Source organism: Entelurus aequoreus, linkage group LG04 (assembly GCF_033978785.1).
Source record: "Entelurus aequoreus isolate RoL-2023_Sb linkage group LG04, RoL_Eaeq_v1.1, whole genome shotgun sequence".
NCBI classification, from domain to species: Eukaryota; Metazoa; Chordata; class Actinopteri; order Syngnathiformes; family Syngnathidae; genus Entelurus; species Entelurus aequoreus.
Genome location: NC_084734.1, coordinates 34,516,055 through 34,540,155, shown reverse-complemented (window position 1 = coordinate 34,540,155; position 24,101 = coordinate 34,516,055). Strand labels below are relative to the sequence as shown.

Sequence of the window (24,101 nt, the reverse complement as noted above, 5' to 3'; positions counted from 1 at the left end):
CATGAAGACAAGTTATAGCAACAGTGTTATTCTTATGAGCCTAATACAGAATAACAGTCTGCCCATTACTTGAATCAGCAGACAAGTAGCTTGAGCTGATTCTGCTGCTGCTGTATTGCCTCTGAGTTAGTAATAATAATGCTAGATTGTAAATCATGCATTCACACGAAGTGAGTGCGGGACAATGAATGGACGAGCACTCTCAACTCTCAATTGACAAACCCTGGTCTGATCCCCGTGCAGTGTGGAGGGGGGTAAGCTCCAGGTGGGGACGGCGTGGGCGAAGTTGGGAGAGTGGCCGTGCAGCAATCTGAGGGTTACTGGTTCAATCCCCACCTTCTACCATCCCAGTCATGTCCGTTGTGTCCTTGAGCAAGACACTTCACCCTTGCTCCTGATGGGTCCTGGTTAGCGCCTTGCATGGCAGCTCCCGCCATCAGTGTGTGAATGTGTGTGTGAATGGGTGAATGTGGAAATAGTGTCAAAGCGCTTTGAGTTCCTATAAAAAGGTAGAAAAGCGCTATACAAGTACAACCCATTTATACTTAGGACACATGAGCAAAATAAGGAAATGATGTACAACACCCACAACCAGTGAAGTTGGCACGTTGTGTAATTCGTAAATGAAAACAGAATAGACTGCAAAGACAAGTATTTAATGTTCGAACTGAGAAACTTTAATTTTTTTTGCAAAGAATCATTAGCTTAGAATTTAATGGCAGCAACATATTGCAAAAAAAGTTGGCACAGGGGCATTTTTACCACTGTGTTACATGGCCTTTCCTTTTAACAACACTCAGTAAACGTTTGGGACCTGAGGACACCAATTTTTTGAAGCTTTTCAGGTGGAATTATTTTTCCCCACTCTTGCTTGATGTACAGCTTAAGTTGTTCAACAGTCCGAGGTCTCCGTTGTGGTATTTTACGCTTTATAATACGCCACACATTTTCAATGGGAGACCAGGTCTGGGACTACAGGCAGGCCAGTGTAGTACCCGCACTTTTTTAATATGAAGCCACGCTGTTGTAACACGTGGCTTAGAATTGTATTGCTAAATAAGCCGGGGCGTCTTTGATTATGTTGCTTGGATGGCAAAATATGTTGCTCCAAAACCTGTATGTGAAGTGAAGTGAGTGAAGTGAATTATATTTATATAGCGCTTTTACATAGTGAAAACCCAACATATAAGTTACATTTAAAGCAGTGTGGGGTGGCACTGGGAGCAGGTGGGTAAAGTGTCTTGCCCAAGGACACAACGGCAGTGATTACAGGATGGCTGAAGCGGGGATCGAACCTGGAACCCTCAAGTTGCTGGCACGGCACTCTACCAATCGAGCTATACCGCCCCAAAAACCTGTATGTACCTTACACATTGTCCCTTACACATCTGTGAGGGCACCATTATTGGCTGAAAGTTACCCATGTCTTGGGCACTAATACACCCCCATACCATCACAGATTCTGGCTTTTGAACTTTGCGCCTATAACAATCCGGATGGTTATTTTCCTCTTTGTTCCGGAGGACCACGACGTCCATAGTTTCCAAACACAATTTGAAATGTGGACTAGTCAGACCACAGAACACTTTTCCACTTTGCATCAGTCCATCTTAGATGAGCTCGGGGCCCAGCGAAGCCGGCGGCGTTTCTGGGTGTTGTTGATAAATGGCTTTCGCTTTTCAAAGTAGTTTTAACTTGCACTTACAGATGTAGCAACCAACTGTAGTTACTGACAGTGGTTTTCTGAAGTGTTCCTAAGCCCATGTGGTGATATCCTTTACACACTGATGTCGTTTTTTTATTGCAGTACAGCCTGAGGGATCCAAGGTCATGGGCATTCAATGTTATGTGCAGTGATTTCTCCATATTCTGTGAACCTTTTGATGATATTACAGACCTTAGATGGTGAAATCCCTAAATTCCTTGCAATCGCTGGTTGAGAAAGTGGTGACCCTCGCCCTATCCTTGTTTGTGAATGACCCGAGCATTTCCTGGAAGCTGCTTTTATACCCAATCATGGCACCCACCTGTTCCCAATTAGCCTGTTCACCTGTGGGATGTTCCAAATAAGTGTTTGATGAGCATTCCCCCAACTTTCTTAGTCTTTTTTGCCACTTGTGCAGCTTTTTTGAAACATGTAGCAGGCATCAAATTCCAAATGAGCTAATATTTGCAAAAAATAACGAAGTTTTCCAGTTCGAACGTTAAGTATCTTGTCTTTGCAGTCTATTCAATTGAATATAAGTTGAAAAGGATTTGCAAATCATTGAATTCTGTTTCTATGTACGATTTACACAACGTGCCAACTTCACTGGTTTTGGGGTTTGTACATACAGAAATGAGAATCACAACTTATTGTCATGATAGTAAAGAGGAAACACAATGAGTTAGCCTTTCACTTTAAATTCATCCATTTCCTCATACCTGAGCAGACAACGCCAGCGATGGACGAGGCGTTACAGCTTCTGTCCAGGAATGGAGTTTGGCGGCAGTCGGCCAACGTAGACTCAATGCCGTTGCACTCGATCTGTTTCAATCAGGTATGTCCCGAGCCCCGGCCGTACTCCGCCATGGTGGTAATTTGGTGAGCTCTGCCGCAGTCCAGCTGTTTGCACACCACCTGCGCGTCCTGGACGTCCCACAGTTCACCACACACGTTGCCCCACTGGCCTTTTTCGTAGAACTCCACTCTCCCGGACGCAACGGTTGTGTCCACCGGCCAACCTCACGTTCCCTGAGGAAGGGGTGCGCGTATCCATAAGCCATGATGCTGAGCGTTATAGGACAAAGGAGAAGCGGTTTACCTGAGCAAACGACAGAGACCTCCTCGAAGAGATCGTGGCTGCTTCGGACATATTCCGTCAGTGTGCACTGCGTGAGAGAACGCTCCCTGCCACCGCAGCTGACCTTGTATCCCCGCGAGTCGCCGCTGCTGCCGAATGATGCGAAGTCTTCACGGGATCGCCGCAGTTCATCTCTCTGCACACCACCGCCGCTTCGTTCATCCCCACTTAACGTTAAAGACAGACGACCAACTGGCTTCACTGTGGGACACCTCCACCCGCCCCGAACACTGGTCGGTGCCGTTTATCAGTCGGATGGTGGCTAGGAGAGGAAGTAGTTACAATACAGCAGTTATTCTTTCTTTTTACACTTGTAACGGTGTTAATAGTCTTAATGCAGAACTCCAACAACAAGGAAATCCTGTTCACCTGAAACACACCACACCGGCGTCTTCGCTATGACCACAGTTATTATCTCCAAATGTGGAATGCGTGCAGTGGGCAAGGGACGATTCGTTCCCACACATTCCATGTCATCCAGCCAGATCTCTCCTTTGCCTTCGCCGAAGAAGCCACCGGGTTTGGCCATCATGGCTGTCCCGCAGTCCATGGCACGGCACACCACCTGCGCGTCCTTTATGTCCCCAGAAATCGTCACACACCGTCCCCCACTGGCTGTTGTGGTAGACCTCCACCCTGCCAGAGCATCGGTCTGTGCCGTTGACGAGCTTTAGGGATGGACTACCTAAGAACGCACACAAAGTGACTTTTGTATTATACAGCAGTTAATTTCAGGCAAAATTCATTATACATGTAATTACTTACAGTATTTCGCCCATTTTAAGCATTACCAGAACATTTGTATTTCACAGAGTGCATAGATTTATAATCTAATATTAACTTTTCCAACTCACAATTTTGCAGCAGCAGAGTAGCTAGCTCACCTCTCTCTGCGCAAGGCGACGTGTTACTAATCTAGTTAACATAGCTTGGTTATTTTTGCAGGTGACAGCATGTATATGGAGCGTTTCTGCTGACTTTTTTTTAGAGCACTTTATAGGTGGGATGGATGAATCCTTATTACCTGCCTTGTAGACGCCTTTTGCTAGCAGTTGTTTACAATTTGGAATTCCAAGAAATACGTGCATTCTTGACTCTCATGGGGATTGTGAATAAATAAATGTAACAATGTTTTAATTAGGGCTGCAACAATTAATTGATTAAATCACAGGTACATGCACATCATTTATGGCTGGAAATAATAAAGCACTTTCTGGCTGAATATATTTGTTCAAATTCTGACAGAAAAATGTCTGTCTATTAAAACTGTCTATTATCTGACCGCTTCTATGTTGGCTACCTCTCTTTGTTTATAATGTCTATTTTCTGCTGGATCTACGCTCTATTTTATGCTGCCCTTTTTTTCTTTTCTTTTTTTAGCTGCAGCTGTTTCATATACTGTAATATTGTACATGGTAATTGGGATTTGTTGTATATTGTATATATTATATTAAAATATAATATAATATAATAATATATCAGTACATATTATATACTGTATATATAATATGTAAATATTACATATATGTCCTATTTTATATTGCTACTATGGTACATTTTAGTCTACGTAATACCTGCATTATCCTTTCCATCCTTACACTTTCCATCCTTTGAAACTGAGCTACTGTGTGGAACAATTTCCCTTGTGGATCAATAAAGTTAGTCTAAGTCTAAGTCTAAGAAAAATGTACTGCATGCAACTGCATATTTTTACCACTCTAAAATGATCTGATCAAGTGATCAGGCAACAAGATGTTCCAATAATTATTTTTTTAATTATCAAAAATAAACACTTAAAATATGTGCTTGTTACCTTGATTTATGATTTTAAAGAAAGATATCAATCAGTCTGTTAGTAAAACATAATTATACAGTTGCCTATGCACATTGTGTTACAAGGCTATGACATGTTGATATTCATATATATTCACTGTTACAAGCAGCACTCTCAGGGCAGCCATAAATGCGATGTGGCCCTCAATAGAAATGAGTTTGGCACCCATGATTTAACCTTTGATTTATATCCTGTGTCTTCAAATAATCATTTAATGAGTAAAACTATTTACAATTGATTACATTTTCACTGCATTGAGTTTCCGGAACAAAGTTTCCGCACCGCCGCTGCAATAGAGCGGACATGAGAGCGGTGGTGTGTGGGTGCCTTGATTTGTGTGACGGCGAACTGCAGAAAGCTTTTAATTTAATAAAATGTTTATTAATGCAGACATGTTAAAAGTGCAATTTCAATGTTGAGGATGTGCATTTACAGAAAATAAACGGTGATGGTTATGGCAAGCAGAATTTTTTTTTTTTATTTCAACTATTTTCCCTAAAATATGCATTGAGGCTATAAAGTGTTTTATGACGGGACGGCGTGGTTGGGAGAGTGGCCGTGCCAGCAACCTGAAGGTTCCTGGTTCGATCCCCAGCTACTACAAACCTAGTCACATCCGTTGTGTCTTTGAGCAAGACACTTCACCCTTGCTCCTGATGGGTAGTGGTTAGCGCCTTGCATGGCATCTCCCGCCATCAGTGTGTGAATGTGTGTGTGAATGGGTGAATGTGGAAATAGTGTCAAAGCGTTTTGAGTACCTTGAAGGTAGAAAAGCGCTATACAAGTATAACCGATTTACTATTTATCCGATTAATCGAGGAACTAATCGAATGATTACTTAATAACTAAAATAATCGATAGGTGCAGCTCTAGTCTTAATGCTAGTCGACTCTCTTCTAAAATGCGTTTTTCTTCATGCGCTAAAAGCATGAAGAAGCTGTATTACTAATACTCATTGACTGTGGGCTGTCACCCAGCATCAAACATGAGTACGCATGGGGGGGGGGGAATGGGTAGCTATATTTTCAAGTATTTCTTATATATATATACATATAAATAATCCGTTCATGAATGAGTATATCCGTTCGGCCACCGTGTTCAATGGAGAAGTCTGATCTACAAAATGTGCAGGCAGCATACCCCTTCCCCTTTGAGCTGTCCTGGATGAACTGAAATAATTTTTTCCAATCATTTTGGAACTTGCAAGCGTACTTCTTCTTCTTACTCGTCGTCGCCATGTCTCTTCTTCGTTCTTCTGCTTCGTCTCTGTTATGTTTTTGAACATTACTACTTGCCGTAGTTTTGAAGCAATGCATGATGGGAATCCGGATATTGTGTGTCAGTGTATTAACGTGCCGGCTGGAATAAACACACGCTGAGAAATAGCTCCGTGCCTGCCTACTTTATGGGTTATAGATAAACCTATGGATAACGGAGACATATATAATAGTCTACTTTTCAGGTGAGAGAGGACGCTAAAGGCAGTGTCTTTAAGGCTCGCCCCCAATATTGTTGTCCGGGTAGAAATCGGGAGAAATTCGGGAGAATGGTTGCCCCGGGAGATTTTCGGGAGGGGCACTGAAATTCGGGAGTCTCCCGGGAAAATCGGGAGGGTTGGCAAGTATGTTTACACTTGTCCAAAAAGTTACGTTACCTGCGCATGAAAATGACACCCCTCTGCACACGTCGGAGGTTTCCTCAATGGAACACTGGGAGAAGGAGGTGGCATCTCTTGGACAGGCCCCCCTGAATGCTCTGAGATCACTTTCGCCAAAATATTCGGTGGTTTTGGAAAGAGTTCCGCAGTTGAGTTCCGTGCACACCATTGTGGCCTCTTTCGCGCCCCAGTTGTGATTGCACATTTTTCCCCAGTTGCCGTGGTGAAAGACCTCCAGTCGGCCTGAGCAGTGCGTGGTTCCGTTGGTCAATCTGAGTGTTTCTGGGAAAAGAAAGAATATGCAAAAGAAGAATGTTAGAGTTTTATTACAAATGCACGGCTGCAGACAACCATACCTGAACATATCACACCGGCGTCCTCATTGTGGTTGCAGTCATGCTGCCCAAATCCTTTGTGCGGGCAGTTAACCAGGAACTCCTCTTTTCCAGTACACTCCAAGTCGTCCAGCCACATCTGATCGTTGCCGACACCAAATAAGGCGTTTTCCGTGGCGACCAGCGGAGCGCCGCACTTCATCTCACGGCATGTGACAGCTGCCTCCTGCATCCCCCAGTTGTCATCACACACCGTCCCCCATTGGTCCTCGTAGAAGAGCTCCACTCGGCCGGAGCACCGGTTGGTCCCATTGACCAATCGAAGGGGTAGGGCGTCTGTTCGGTTAAAACACACGAAAAAGCACACAATTAAATTGATGCTGATCTAAAGTCAAAGGACACGACTGACTCACTGGAGCAATGCACACTGGCGACTGTGCAGTCCTTCTGCAGCGGTTGATGCGAGCACTCAGCGATGGAGCTCTCGTTCCCCAAGCATTTGGTTTGGATCCCAGAGGCTTCATGCACTATTCCAAAATCCGGAATTTCTTTAGAAGGGAGAGGCTTTCCGCAGCGGATCTCCCGACAGATCACCTCGGCTTCTTCCTGGCCCCAGTCCGTGCTGCACACCTTTCTCCAGTGGCTGTCCACGTAGATTTCCAGTTGGCCGTTACACCGATTGCTTCCTTTGCTAACTTTCACGTGTTCTGCAAATCAGTCCATAAATGACTACTTTAATATTGCAAAACAAATGCTATCATTCTTGTAATACAAATTTTCCATAGACTTTGAATGTTTTTCTATTAAAATACATTTCAATTTGCAAGCACAATAGTTTTAAATGTTTTATACTAGGGTTTTTTTTTGTCTAAAATAAATCTTCATTATCAAAGAAGTACTTGTATTCTTGTCATACATTGTTATTTTTTCCCTTCTTTTTAAATTATGACTATATGTTACTGTTATTATATGACCATGTTATCACAAAATTAAGTTGTGATTTCTCTCAATATTACAACTGAATTGTGCTGAAGACTTTTTTCTCTCAGTATCACTGGACAACCATTACTTACTAAAATTACACATTTATTCAATTGAAATTAAATTTTCTTCCCATAAAAACTGAGTTTTCTTGTAGAATTAAAATGTTATGGTTAAATATTCCATCTTTGTCTTGTAAAATTAATAATAATAATAATACCTGGGATTTATTTGCGCTTTTCTAAGTACCCAAAGTCGCTTTACATGTAGAACCCATCAGTCATTCACACCTGGTAAGCTACTTTCATAGCCACAGCTGCCCTGGGGTAGACTGACGGAAGCGTGGCTGCAATTTGCGCCAACGGCCCCTCCGACCACCACCTATCATTCATCATTCTATTCATTCTATGGCACCGGGGGCAAGGGTGAAGTGTCCCGCCCAAGGACACAACGGCAGCGATTTTTTTTTTGGGATGGTAAGAGGCGGGGAGCGAACCTGCAACCCTCAGGTTTCTGGCACAGTTGCTCTACCCACTACGCCATGCCGCCACAATTAAAAATTAAATTAATTAATATAAAAATATATAAAATTCCCACAAAAATGTCTATACTACAACCCATTTTTTTCTGGTAAAAATAAACTTTATTCTTCAATTTAATTCTTTCTTTTGTAATATTGCTATTTGTTTACAAAATTACACTTTTTTTGTATTAAATTATCTTTTTTTTACAACAATTTTGTAAGCTAAATTATACTGCATTCTTTGTTGTCATGGTACACATTGGAGTACTGGCGGATACTTATATTGATCCAATAGTATATCAGCAGAAATTCTATATACGTGTATTATTTTGTAATGTGGAATGTTAGAAAAGGTATGATCAAGTGGAATTTCTCAAACAGAGAAACAATAACTTCAACAACAATAACAATGGTAATGAAGTCTGACGGAAAACAAACATCTACACTCAAGTAACACAAAAGACTGCTGAACAGGAAAAGATGGAACTGAAAACCTTCTGCAACATACAGTAGATCATAAAAGTCAGGACTAAATTGGCCCAAGTGTGTGAATGTGAGTTTTAATGTTGTCTGTCTATCTGTGTTGAGGTAGCGACTTGTCCAGGGTGTACCCCGCCTTCCGCCCGAATACAGCTGAGATAGGCTCCAGCACCCCCCGTAACCCCAAAAGGGACAAGCGGTAGAAAATGGATGGATGGATGGAATTGGACAACAATATAGATCCAGATACCATTTTTTTCTCCCACAACAGTAATTGTTTTTATTATGCAGATGAACAACATTGTGGCAAAAACCTGTCGATTATTCATTTAATCAGCAGAAGTTAAAGGCCTACTGAAACCCACTACTACCGACCACGCAGTCTGATAGTTTATATATCAATGATGAAATCTTAACATTGCAACACATGCCAATACGGCCGGGTTAACTTATAAAGTGCAATTTTAAATTTCCCGCTAAACTTCCGGTTGAAAACGTCTATGTATGATGACGTATGCGCGTGACGTCAATCGTTGAACCGGAAGTATCGGTACCCCATTGAATCGAATACAAAAAAGCTCTGTTTTCATCTCAAAATTCCACAGTATTCTGGACATCTGTGTTGGTGAATCTTTTGCAATTTGTTTAATGAACAATGGAGACTGCAAAGAAGAAAGTTGTAGGTGGGATCGGTGTATTAGTGGCTGGCTGTAGCAACACAACCAGGAGGACTTACTTGGACAGCAGACGCGCTAGCCGATGCTAGCCGCCAACCGCACGGATGATCGGGTGAAGTCCTTCGTCCTTCCGTCGATCGCTGGAACGCAGGTGAGCACGGGTGTTGATGAGCAGATGAGGGCTGGCGTAGGTGGAGCGCTAATGTTTTTATCATAGCTCTGTGAGGTCCCGTTGCTAAGTTAGCTTCAATGGCATTGTTAGCAACAGCATTGTTAAGCTTTGCCAGGCTGGGAATTATTAACCGTGTAGTTACATGTACATGGTTTAATGGTATTGTTGATCTTCTGTCTATCCTTCCAGTCAGGCATTTATTTATTTTGTTTCTATCTGCATTTGAGCCCGATGCTATCACGTTAGCTCAGTAGCTAAAGAGCTTCGCCGATGTATTGTCGTGGAGATAAAAGTCACTGTGAATGTCCATTTCGCGTTCTCGACTCTCATTTTCAAGAGGATATAGTATCCGAGGTGGTTTAGAATACAAATCCGTGATCCACAATAGAAAAAGGAGAAAGTGTGGAATCCAATGAACCCTTGTACCTAAGTTACGGTCAGAGCGAAAAAAGATACGTCCTGCACTGCCTCTCTAGTCCTTCACTCTCACTTTCCTCATCCACAAATCTTTCATCCTCGCTCAAATTAATGGGGTAATCGTCGCTTTCTCTGTCCGAATCTCTCTCGCTGCATTGTAAACAATGGTAAAATGTGAGGAGTCCTTCCTCCGGTGACGTCACGCTACTTCCGGTATAGGCAAGGCTTTTTTTTTTTATCAAAGACCAAAAGTTGCGACTTTATCGTCGTTGTTCTCTACTAAATCCTTTCATCAAAAATATGGCAATATCGCGAAATGATCGAGTATGACACATAGAATGGATCTGCAATCCCCGTTTAAATAAAAAAAATTCATTTCAGTAGGCCTTTAAAGTTAAAGTACCAATGATTGTCACACACACACTAGGTGTGGTGAGATTATCCTCTGCATTTGACCCATCACCCTCACCCCCTGGGAGGTGAGGGGAGCAGTGAGCAGCAGCGGTGGCCACGCCCGGGAATCATTTTTGGTGATTTAACCCCCAATTCCAACCCTTGATGCTGAGTGCCAAGCAGGGAGGTAATGGGTCCCATTTTTATAGTCTTTGGTATGACTCGGCCGGGGTTTGAACTCACAACCTACCGATCTCAGGGCGAACACTCTAACCACTAGGCCACAGAAGCTTGTATCTTAGAATGAATAACCATTAAAAAATGTCATGAAAAAAAGCAAACATGTACTGATCAGCTGTATATATAGAACACCTCAATCAGGTATTGAAATGTTTTGAAGACTGGATTAGGGCAACATTTACTGAAATCAGTCAAAAAGTAATATTTTTATGTGATGACTTCAACATTGACCTCAAACTCTAAAAAGCAAAGGTCCATTGATGATTTCATAGATACAATGTACAGTCTGAGTTTATATCCTACAATCACAGCGTCAAACAGAATCACAGGACGCTGTGCTACGATTATTGATAATATTTTTTACTAATGATTTTGATAATAGTACTACAAGTGGTCAGCTAATAACCGACATCAGTAATCATCTACCAGTTTTCACAACCAATGACAGAAACTACAGGAAGAGGAACATGGAGGACAAAAATAAATGTCAAAGACTACACACAGAGTAAAGTATGAATGCTTTTAAGAATGATCTAGAAAAGCAAAACTGGAACAATGTATGCAGTAAACATTATCTAGATGAAGCATATTGTAAATTTTTAAGCACTTTTATGAAGCTTGATGACAAACACTGTACATAAAAACAACTTAGTAAGAAGCAAAAGAGGATTAATCGACAATGAATGACAAATGGTTTGAAAAATACTCGTACATAGAAAAAATCGTTATATAGAACATTTATGACACAAATATGTACAGAGGCAAAAAAATAAGTACAAAACGTACAAGAACAAGCATCTTACGAACATGTGAAAAAGAATATTACACTCAATTATTAAACAGGAACAAAAGCAACAGGCATCCTTAATAGTATTATTAAAAATGGTGTTAAGAACAATTACCTTCAATAATTTTCAGACGGGACAGAAACAAAAAAATTACAATATAAAACAAAGTAGTTGAAAGTTTTAATAATTATTTTGTAAATATTATACCAAATTTAGAGGAAAGGATTCCAGATCAAGTGTCAGTTGAGGACTTGAATAACACCATAAACAGAAATCCCAACTCGATCTTCCTTTTTTTCTCTTTCTATCCCCTCCTGCTCTGATCCGGTTGCGCCAAACATAAATATAAATGTATTTATTAAAGTCAAATACAATTAAGGCAACAAGAGAGGTATTCCACACTTTTCTTTTGTAAAGTAAGACTAGCTGGGACAGGACACACACAAAAAAGGAACACACTGGAAGTTGGACGTACGCTGCTAAGGAAAGAGAAATCAATGCGAGGAAGAAGTCAGTCCCGGTATTCATAAAAATGATCTAAATATGGTTCATGTTAAACATATTACATAATGTTATGAATGCGTCTGTTACTAAATTATATATAGACTTGCAGTGTGTATACAAAACGTTAAGAGGCTTTGAAGGCTACAACGGTGAGTCCCATTAGCCGCATCTTCCAAGCCTTTTTTATTATCTTTAAAATCCTAATAAAAAGAAGACATATAGTACAGGCCAAAAGTTTGGACACACCTTCTCATTCAATACGTTTTCTTTATTTTCATGACTATTTACATTGTAGATCAGACCTGGGCATTCTGCGGCCCGCGGGCCGCATCCGGCCCTTTGTGCGTCCCTGTCCGGCCCGCGTGAGGCCAATTATAAATTACAAAATAAATTTTAAAAAGTATCTATGTCGAGTGTGCAATACAACGGTGCTGCTTTTGTTTTGAAAATCGTTATTTGTATTACTTCCGTGTGGACGTATGCGTGATTGTGAGTGAATGTGAACAACTGCAATTACAAAATAAAGTTGAAAAAACATCTATGTCCTGCGCGCAATACAACTGTGCTGCTTTTATTTTGAAAAGTATTATTTATGGGCGTGTGTCCGTGTGTAACCTGCGAGTGAAGGTGCACATGCAGCGACAAGTGATGCACGGTTTACACCCGAGACGCCAAAAAGAGAAAAGTTGATGAGGAATGCCGTGTTTTCAACAACACATGAACTGCAAAGCAACGTCCCCTCACCTAAGGTGCGTGCCTGCGCAATTGCGCACTGCTCAAGCGTCCGCTGCGCGCAGCAAGTCAAATCCCATCTGAATTATAAACAAAATAAACATATTTATTCTATGGAATTTTGCAATGCAACTTTGAGTGACAGTGACAACAAGCGGCCCTAATGGTGTTCGTCAACACCGTTCAATTGAACACCGTTCAATTATTGTAACGTCTATCGAGATGCTTCGAGGACAGGAATTATATCGATCACTTTATTGAACAAAACTGTTTATATTCGGACATAACCACACCAAAAACATGAGTAAAACAATTCTATCTCGAAAAACTAGTCATTTTCTGCCGTACAAACCAGGCCAAAACCAACTTGTCATCTGTCACCAACACGCATAGCACTGAAACCACTGGTGCGTTTAAGGCCACACAAAAAGTCGGACAACTCAAACACCACACAAAGTTACACTATGACTCCTCAGTCATACGTGTGCTTATTTTACTGTCATTTATTATTAATGTTAATTTATATATATTAGTCATGGAATGCTGTTACACACACTATGTTGAAGTATTACTATTAATATTATTATTATTATTATTTATCTTACGGTATATATCAAAAATAATATTGAGCAAAATTTAATTGAAATATTGTCGATGTGGCCCTCCAGCAGTGCTCGGGTAGCTCATGCGGCCCCCGGTAAAAATTAATTGCCCACCCCTGTTGTAGATGTCACTGAAGGCATCAAAACTATGAATGAACACATGTGGAGTTATGTACTTAACAAAAAAAGGTCAAATGACTGAAAACATGTTTTATATTCTAGTTTCTTCAAAATAGCCACCCTTTGCTCTGAATACTGCTTTGCACACTCTTGGCATTCTCTCGATGAGCTTCAAAAGGTAGTCACCTGAAATGGTTTTTACTTCACAGATGCCATAGTTTTGATGCCTTCAGTGACAATCTACAATGTAAATAGTCATGAAAATAAAGGTGATGGAGCGGCTGGTCACGGAGCAGTTCCTGGAGGCGATCCCAGCGCGGACGGCGGCCTGGGTCCGTTACCACCGGCCCCCAAGACCTGACCGCAGCAGTGATGCTCGGCGAGGACCACCTGGCGGTGGGAGACGACTGTGGAGGCGGCCGAGCACCCAGCAACGGCAACACGCAGACCGAGCGTGCAGCGGGAGGAGACGGCGCCGCGCAACTGACTCTGTTTCTTTTTTGTTCACGCAGAGCCCAACGCGCTCAGCACCAGCGCCGCGCAGACCGAGCGTGCAGCGGGAGGAGGCGGCGCCGCCGGTGGTCCCGCAGCGCCGCGCAACTAACTCGTTTTTATTGTGCTTCCTTGCAGATCCCGGCTGCTGCGGATACAGTGCTTCCCGCGCAGACGGCCCCTCAAACGCCTGGGCAGGCGTGCTGGAGGCGTGGGCAGCCGTCACGTGCGTCATGGACCTCCATGCGTGGAGGTGAGGCAGGTGATCCTCCGGCCCGGGTGAGACGTACTGTATGCCGGTAAGGATACAAGGGAGTACACACCGGGCGATGGTGGATTCGGGCTGCGAGCAGTCCATGATCCACCAGAACCTGGTTCGACCTGGGGCTTTAAGGCAGGCAGCACGGGTGAAAATTAGATGTGTTCATGGGGATGTGCACGAATACCCTCTGGTGCCGGTAGACATTCTATACTGCGGACAAAAGCATACTGTCAAGGTTGCTGTAAGTGCGCACCTTACGCACCCCTTAATCCTGGGTACCAATTGGGCAGGGTTTAAGAATTTAGTGACGCAGTGTGTGGTGGTGCGTTCACGACCAGTGGGAAAGGGGAATATCTGCGCGGTTCTCAGCGGCGACGTGGGTTCATCCGACACTGCCGAGGGTGAACGACAGGGCTTCGCGGGAAGACCCCCCGGCCCCCCACTGGCACCCTACGGAGGATTTCCACCTCGAGCAGTCTTGCAATGACACTGCACGCGGCCTGGGACCAGGTGATTTCCATCGATGGTCAGCTAGTGCGCCCGGGAACAGCGCGGGTATTCCCTCACTTTTCAGTCATTAGAGATAGATTATACAGAGTGAGTCGTGACACTCAAACAGGAGAGGAAATCACCCAGTTGTTGGTACCGAAACGCCGTCAGGAAATGGTTTTTCAGGCGGCGCACGTTCACCCCATGGCCGGACACATGGGGTATGATAAGACACTCCACCGGGTAATGGTCCGTTTCTATTGGCCAGGCATCTGGGCAGACTTGCGCCGCTGGTGCGCAGCCTGCCCGGACTGCCAGCTGGTCAACCCAGCGGCCACCCCCAGGGCGCCTTTGCGCCCATTACCACTCATGGAGGTCCCGTTTGAGCGGATTGGCATGGACCTCGTCGGACCATTTCACCCGAGCACACGGGGATATCGTTTTGCGCTAGTCCTGGTGGATTACGCAACTCGTTATCCCGAAGCAGTGCCACTGTGCTCCATCTCTGCAAAGAGTGTAGCGCAAGCGCTGTTTTAGGTCATCTCCCGAGTCGGAATCCCGAAAGAGATTCTGACTGACCAGGGCACGTCCTTTATGTCACGCACGAATAAAGGAGCTATACGGATTATTGGGGATCAAATCCATTCGGACCAGCGTCTACCACCCTCAGACTGACGGGTTGGTGGAGCGGCTGAATAAGACTTTGAAATCCATGATCCGTAAGTTCGTGCACAAGGACAAACCAAATTGGCATAAATGGTCGGATCCCTTGCTGTTTGCAATGCGGGAGGTTCCCCATGCCTCCACGGGGTTTTCCCCCTTTGAATTATTATACGGCAGGAAGCCGCGCAGGGTTTTGGACCTCATTAAGGAAAGCTCAGAGGAAGGTCCAAACCCCATCAAAAATGAAATACAATATGTTATGGACCTGAGAGCAAAACTCCACATGGTGGGGCACTTGTCATGCGAGAATTTGCTCCGGGCTCAGGAACGTCAGCAGCGCTTGTATAACAGGGGGACGCAGCTAAGGAAAGTTTCACCGGGAGAAAAAGTGCTTGTATTACTACTCCCGACATCCAGCTCGAAATTACCCGCCAAGTGGCAAGGACCCTTTGTGGTCACACGGCGAGTGAGCGATGTGGATTATGGGGACCGGCGCTCGGACCGGGGCGGAGACAACCAAATTTACCATCTTAACCTCCTGAAAGCATGAAAGGAAGCGAAGCCTGTTTCCATGGAGACGGTGGTCGAGAAGGAGGATGAGTTTGGCCCGGGGATCCCGCGCTCCGCCCCGCCCGGCCCCGCCCTCCCTCCTCCTCTGTGATAATCAGCTCACTTCAGCGCAGAAAGCAGCGCTTTTCTGATGCGTTCTCCCCTCGGACCGGCCGCACGAACCTCATCCAACATCACATTGAGACCAGGTGTTACGGTGCGATCTCGGCGCTACAGGCTCCCCGAACACAAAAGCAAAGTGGTTCGGGAAGAATTAAAGTCTATGCTGGAGTTAGGGGTAATAGAAGAGTCACACAGTGCGTGGTGCAGCCCCATCATTCTGGTAGGGAAGAAGGATGGGTCTGTGCGGTTCTGTGTGGATTACCGTAAGGTAAATGAAGTGTCACGTTATGACGCCTACCCAATGCCCCGGGTCGACGAGCTCCTGGATCGGCTGGGCACTGCTACTGGCAGATTCCCTTGTCGCCAAAGTCCAAGGAAAAAACGGTATTTTCCACTACAGAAGGATTGTACCAATTCGTGACACTTCTGTTCGGCTTTGTACGGTACGCCCGCCACGTTCCAGCGCCTCATGGACCGGGTGATGCACCCTCACACTGCATACGCGGCCGCCTATCTGGATGACGTCATCATCCAGAGTGGCGGCTGGGAAGAACATATGCGGCGGGTGGGGGCAGTGCTCGAGTCCCTAAGGCAGGCGGGGCTCACCGCCAACCCGGCGTGGTGTGCGATTGGCCGGAGGGAAGTACAGTATTTTGGGTACCACTTGGGAGGAGGGCAGGTGCGCCCGCAAGTAGATAAAACAGCGGCAATTGCGGCCTGCCAAACCCCCAAGACAAAAAACAAGGTGAGGCAGTTTTTGGGACTGGCGGGTACTACCGGAGGTTTATCCCCCGGTTCGCTCACCTGACCAGCCCACTAACTGACCTCACCCGAAAGGGTGCTCCAGATCTGGTCCAGTGGACGGAGCAGTGCCAGCAGGCGTTTGAGAGGGTTAAGAAGGCCCTCTGCGAGCAGCCGGTTCTGCACATGCCTGATATTTCTCTCCCGTTCTGTCTGTAGGCTGACGCGTTGGGCAGAGGGCTGGGAGCTGTTTTGTCCCAGCAGATGGGGGGCGTTGACTGCCCCATTCTGTACATCAGCCGGAAAATCTCCGATCGGGAGGCGAGGTACAGCACCGTGGAGAGGGAGTGCCTCGCCATCCGGTGGGCGGTCGGTGCCCTCCGGTACTACCTCCTGGGGGCGCTCATTCAGCCTCTACTCGGAACACAAACCCCGCCAGTGGCTCCACCGCATGAAGGATGCCAACGCACGGATTACCCGTTGGTATCTAGCTTTACAACCCTACAATTTCAGAGTGATCCACAGACCGGGGGCACAGATGGCCGTGGCTGAATTCCTCTCCCGCACCCACACGGGGTGTGCAAGGACCTGCCTCGAAGACAGCGACAGGTGAGTGGATGGCCCAGGTGAATCTTCTTATCTAATCACCTGTCGCCTCTATTAGCAGCAGCCGGAATGAGACACGAAGTTGGAGTTGGGAGCTGGAGAGCGAGCGAGAGCGACACGCCTAAAAGAGACTGCTGAAAAGCAATTCCACACTGTTGTGTTTAAATAAAATACTGTATTCAAACTGTCTACCGGGCTCACAGAGGATCTTTCGGACTCAGGAGAACCCTTACGGCAAAGAGACCTTTTACAATGTTACATTTAATACAGAGCAATGATTGAGTTTGAGTTTGAGTTTTAGTTTATTTCGAACATGCAAGCATACAACATGATACATCACAATTTCCAGTTTCTCTTTTCAACATGTTCGAAAAGGAGTAGGAAGAAGCAGAGCTTATTTAATCATACCCCTTTTCTTTTACATAACAGTTGCTAAACTTTTTTGTTCACTTCCTGTTCTCAATTTATTCACAATGTACTCCATAAGTAATCACAATAAAAATAAATAGATAAATAATAATTGGTGAAGTAAGTTACATTTCATATGATGAGATAAGTAAGATTATTTTAAAGAGTGAAAGAATGGATGAATTAAATAAATTCAGAATGTTTATCATGGTTCTTCTTCTTTGTACTTTGTAAACACTTTAAGTTTGAAGAGTTTCTTGAAGTGGATCATATTAGTACATTGTTTGATTGCTTTGCTTAATCCATTCCATAATGTAATTCCACATACTGATATACGTGCGTACAAATGTTTTAAATTACATTTTTCTCTAAGATTATATTTCTCCTCTTTTTTTGAGAAGAATTGTTGTATATTCTTGGGTAGAAGGTTATAGTTTGCTTTGTGTATAATTTTAGCTGTTTGCAAATTAACTATGTCGTGGAATGTCAGTATCTTTGATTCAATAAATGAAGGATTTGTATGTTTTCTATATCCAACATTACATATTATTCTAACTGATCTTTTTTGTAACACCGTTAATGAATGAAGTGTACTTTTGTAGTTATTTCCCCATATTTCTACACAGTAACTCAGATATGGTAACACTAGTGAGCAGTAGAGAATATGAAGTGATTTTTTGTCTAGAACATGTTTTGTTTTATTCATTATTGACGTGTTTCTTGCTACTTTATGTTGTATATTTTTTACGTGAGATTTCCAGTTCAATTTATCATCAATCATTATACCTAGAAATTTGGTTTCATTTACTCTTTCAATTTCTTTTCCGTCTATTTGTATTTGTGTTTGACTTTCTCTTCTACTGTTACCAAATAGCATTATTTTAGTTTTACTGAGATTCAACGATAGTCTGTTTTTGTCAAACCATCTTTTTAGTTTGTTAATTTCTTCTGTTATTATTTGTATTAACTTCTGTGTGTTCTCTCCTGAACAAAACGCTGTTGTATCATCCGCAAATAATACTAACTTTAAATATTTTGTAACTTTACAAATGTCATTTATATAGAGATTGAATGATTTAGGTCCTAGTATTGATCCCTGAGGTACACCACAGGATATATTTAGCGTTGTAGGCGTGTGTTCGCCTAGCTTCACGTATTGTTTCCTGTTCGTTAGATAACTTCTTATCCAGTTTAAGACTAACCCTCTGATGCCATATCGTTCTAGTTTTTTTTATTAAAATATTGTGATTAATAGTGTCAAATGCTTTAGTTAGATCCATAAAAACTGCTGCTGCACATTTTTTACTATCTATTGCATTGGTAATTTCTTCTGTAATTTCAATTAAAGCCATTGAAGTTGAAACATTAGCTCTGTATCCATATTGGTTCTCTTCGAGTATTCTATTTTTATTTATGAAACTCTCTAATCTGTTTTTGAACAGTTTTTCAATGATTTTAGAAAATCGTGGAAGTAAAGAAACAGGTCTATAGTTTGTAAATTGATGTTTGTCTCCAGTCTTATAAATTGGTACAACTTTAGCTATTTTCATTTTGTTTGGAAATGTACCTGTTTGAAATGATAGGTTACTAATATACATTAATGGTCCTGAGATGTCTTCAATAACCTTTTTTATCGTTTCCATATCAATTCCGTTACAATCAGTTGAAGTCTTAGATTCACATTTTTTCACGATTGTAACTATTTCCTCCTGTGTCACATTACTAAAGAACATGGAGTTGGGATTTCGCTCTATGGTATCATTATAGTCCTCGATTGAAACTGGGTCTGGAATCCTTTCTTCCAATTTTGGTCCAATATTTACAAAATAATTATTGAAGCTTTCAACTACTTCCTTTATGTTGTCATTTTTTTTTTATTTCCGTCTAAGAAGTATTGGGGGTAGTCCCTCTTTGTGCCATTTTTGATAATGCTATTAAGGATGCCCCATGTTGCTGTCATGTTATTTTTGTCCCTATCCAATAATTCCCTGTAATATTATTTTCTACATGATCGTATTATGTCTGTTAACTTGTTTTTATACTTTTTGTACTTAATTTCTGCCTCTGTAGTTTTTTGTTCTATAAATTTCCTATATAGTGTATTCTTCTTACAAGCATTTTTTTAATCCTTTTGTCATCCATGGTTGATTATTCTTTCTCTGATTGTTACTGAGTTGTATCCATGGACAATGTTTGTCATAAAGTATTATGAACTTGTATAAGAAATGTTCATATGCTTCATCAACCTCTTTTTCATTGTACACATTGTCCCAATCTTGCTTTTGTAGCTCAATTTTGAAGGCAATCATCCTCTTCTCTGTGCACAGTCTTCGAAATGTCCTCTTGTCTTCCATGTTCTTCTTGTAGTTTCCATCATATATTGTAAAAACTGGCAGATGATCACTAACGTCGGTTATAAGTAGACCACTTGTAGTGTTATTATCAAAATCATTGGTAAAAATATTATCAATAAGCGTGGCACAGTGTGCTGTGATTCTGCTTGGCTTTGTGATTTTAGGATATAGACTGATGCTGTACATTGTATCAATGAAGTCATCAATAGACTTTTGCTTGTTGGGGTTCAATAAGTCAATATTAAAGTCACCACATAAGAACATTATTCTTTGACCATTGTCCATGTAAGTTGCTTTGATCCATTCTTCAAATGTTTCTATACTTGACTTAGGTGATCTATATATACAACTAATGAAAATGTTTTTGCTTTTTTCCTGACATATTTCAATGGTTATACATTCTAAGATATTATCTATAGCAAATGACATGTTTTTTTTACCACTTTGTAGTTCAGGTTCTTCATCACGTACACAGCTACTCCTCCTCCATTTTTGTTGGTTCTGTTGATGTAGTTTAGTTCATATCCTTCCAGATCAAAATCTATTCCTCTTTTATCATCAATCCATGTTTCTGTGACAGCAATCACTTTGAAGGGTTCGTTGATATGTTCCAAAAAGTTCTTAATGTTGTTGTAATTTGCATACAAGCTTCTGCTATTAAAATGAATAATTGACAATTTGTTATCACATTCAATGTTGCTATTATATTGATCGCTTATTACTATGTACATCATAATCCATACAATTCAATTAGAATTGAGTGCTATGAAGTCTTCCTCGCAACAAAGTGTGTTTATGAATAAAAGGTAACATTTTAGTATAAAGTGTGTCAATTACCTGAGCAAACCACACCAACATCTTCACTGTGACCACAGTTGTTCTCCCCAAAGATCCTATGGGAGCACTTGAGGATGGACACCTCCTTCCCGGTGCACTCCACATCATCCATCCAGACCTGGCCAGTTCCCTCTCCAAAATAGGCACTCTTTTTGGACGCCAAGGCGGAGCCACACCCTAGCTCTTGGCACACCACGTCAGTGTTTGTATGGCTCCAGAGGTCGTCGCACACAGACCCCCAAGTGCCAGCGTGGAAGACCTCCAGTCTGCCGGAGCATCGCGACAACCCTTTACCGCCCAGCCTGATTTCACGGTTACATTCTAGCGATAAAAAGTGTCTGTCAGATGAGCGCTTTTGAAATATTTTAACAGTTTTTTTGCCGAATACTGACCAGCAAGCAGCAACAGACTGAGAACACCTAAGACAGAAATAAATCATAAAGTGAGATGTATTTTCTATTCCAAATATCATGATATAAATACTATAATATGTATTTACTTAAACAATGTTTCTTAATGTGGTTTTCATTTTTGACAGTACATGAGGTGTGTCAAAAAGAATATAAAAATGAAATATAAAAAATAACAACTGTATATATAGATTTTCAGAAAGGACAAGAGGAAAACTTACCAACCGGCAAATAAAAAAACTGTTTTTTGGAACGCATAATGTGCCTTAGAGTAAAAAACACTCCCACACTTAATAAAAACAGGCAGAAAGGCAAACTGTAAAGTATTATTGTTATTTATGAGAAATGTAATGTATAAATCCACCCTGTTCAGTTCAATGGCGCCCACATAAACATGCAGTCAGAGTCTGGACCCGCACTCCAAACTGGATGCTTGTTGACATTAGGATCAATCATTAAAAGCAGATGATGAGAGGAGATGACTTGTCCTAATAGCTGCACTAAAAAAATATTGTGCATAACAGCAAATACCTTGAGATGACCGTGTGATAGTGATAGAAGCCGCTTCCATTTAAAAACATGGATGAAAGGCTCTTAGGGCATGACCCGCGGAGGTCCAACTAACAAGTGCTACTGTAAATAGTGTGTGCACACTATAAAATAGCAAGTACTACTAGTAGGCGTGTTGCGGGTGATCTACTAAGACTGTGTGTACAATTAATAACAACCGACCACCCAATTTAAATTAGCATTTTGCGTGTAGTACAGGCTGTCACCATAGAGACACTCATTTCCCTCTACATTCATGGCATTATATGGTCCAACTGGTGGTGGGTTGCTATGTTGTAGAACATGCAGCACATAAATATAATGTGCATCTCCTTTTCTGGGCCATTTTGAAGAAAGGGGCCTATTTTTAGCACACCAAAAGCGCGCCCAAGGAGGTGGCGGTGGTGTAATGGTGTGTCAGAGGTGTCAAAGTCGTTTTCACAGAGGGCCACATCGCAGTTATGTTTGGCCCCAGAGGGCCGTGTCTAACAGTGAATACTATTACACATTTTTTTAATGCATTTTTTAGTAGATTTTTTTTTTTTTTAAACTAAAATGTAAAAAAAATGCTCAGTTGCCAGATTTTTACTGTAAAATGGTTATTTTTTATTGTACATAAAAAAAATGCAATTTTACAGCAAAAGTTTTTATTTTTATTTTTTTTTACCGCAAATAAACAACTGTAGATTTTTCGGTGGATTACTGTAAATGCCAAAACAGCACCATAGTTTATTACAGTAAAAAAAGTACTGTGTTTTTCATTCAGAGAAAAATGCTGTAAAAACCACACTAATTTTCACAATTTTACCATGAAATCTATTGCTACTTTTACATTGCACAATTTGATGGATAGCTTGCTTTGAAATCATTATTATTAGTATTTATTTATATTTTAAAAAGGGTTTGAATGATTGATAATACATTTTTGCATAATTAGACAATATTTAACATAATTTGCGATTACATGGAGTACATATATTTTATTTCTTCCAAAATAGAAAGAAAGAATACATTTAGTAAGAAAAGTTACAGAACTTTGATACATATTATTTCCAGGCTTTCGAGGGCCAAATATAATGAAGTGGCGGCCCGCCGGCCTTGAGTTTGACACCTGTGGTATGGATCATTCCCGAAAAAAAAATAAAAAAATATGTAGATGTATTAATAGTATAGTATCTATAGGACATATAACAATATCTCCGATATGAAAAAACAAACCATTTTTAAAAAACGCCAGCAGACACCCCAACGGATTAGTTGAAATTGTTTTAATCAGCTCCTCAAGTTCTACATGTTTTTTCACCATGCTTTCTGTAACCAACCGGACCAAACTCACACGCATTACAAACATAGCGGCTAAAATCATCGGCCTGCCCACACCCAACATTTCAGACTTAAACCACAGGTCCATCACTCGACTGGCAAAAACAATAGTCCAGGATATCACTCACCCACTACCATCAGGGCGCAGGTACAGAACTATCAAATTCCAGAGGGCCCGCCTCTGTGTGTTGGTCATGCTGGATGTCTTTTTGTTATTTTTTGTGATGTGTAATGTCTATTGTTCAAATGTACGGCGGTGACAATGAATTTCCCCAAGGGGACCAATAAATTTAAATCTAATCTTAGTCATCCAGCAGGTATAAAAATATACTGCTGAGTAGACGACATGTCTAATATTTCTATTTCTGACAATCCAAATATGTTGACATGCACACGCACAGAGGATTTTTTGTCCATTGTTAGTTTTTGCAGCACAATCCCGTGCTTTCTCCCAGCATTTAGTGCCTAAATGTGCCAGTTTGTACATTTCAAATGTGCTAAATATGTATAGACGCAAAACAGTTTCAGGTTTGGCAAATCATACAGCGAGCAATAGATTATCATATTTGCATCTCCTCCTCCCAGTATCTTCTCAGCTATGCACATGTTTTGATATACAAATATAGATCCGGCCCCTACTGTATTATGACAAGCAACGACTCAAGCCCTGTGATTATCTTCTATCAATTTCATTCAGTGGAAGTATTGATTCCTGGGTAAATCATTGCAGACGTGAACTTGTGCAACATTTTGATGGGAAATCAGCGCTAGTGCAGGACAAGAGGGCAATCTGAACTATGTGAGCATCAAGTCAAAGTGCAGATGTTTCTGCAAATTTTGCGAAATCACAAAAGCTGCTTGTTGACTGACTTTCTTTTGATGTTGTATGGTCGAATAGGCAGATTAGAATCTGGAAGGTCAAGCACAATACGGTTTTGGACACAAGCTGTTTTGACACAAATATAAAAGGGAGTTTAATTAATCTGTTAAAGGTTAA

General features: G+C 41.9%; 1 protein-coding gene across 1 annotated transcript; it reads right to left on the bottom strand.

The window, feature by feature from the left end:
• Positions 1–2,536: 2,536 nt before the first annotated feature.
• Positions 2,537–21,644, bottom strand: LOC133649188 (deleted in malignant brain tumors 1 protein-like). The gene is given in 11 exon segments (XM_062046022.1): positions 2,537–2,688; positions 2,805–2,951; positions 3,037–3,105; positions 3,213–3,426; positions 3,428–3,528; positions 6,332–6,616; positions 6,691–7,005; positions 7,083–7,376; positions 20,823–21,143; positions 21,215–21,241; positions 21,454–21,644. Coding segments are annotated over 11 exon segments (1,962 nt in total). The 5' UTR covers positions 21,491–21,644.
• Between the last annotated feature and the right edge of the window lie 2,457 nt (positions 21,645–24,101).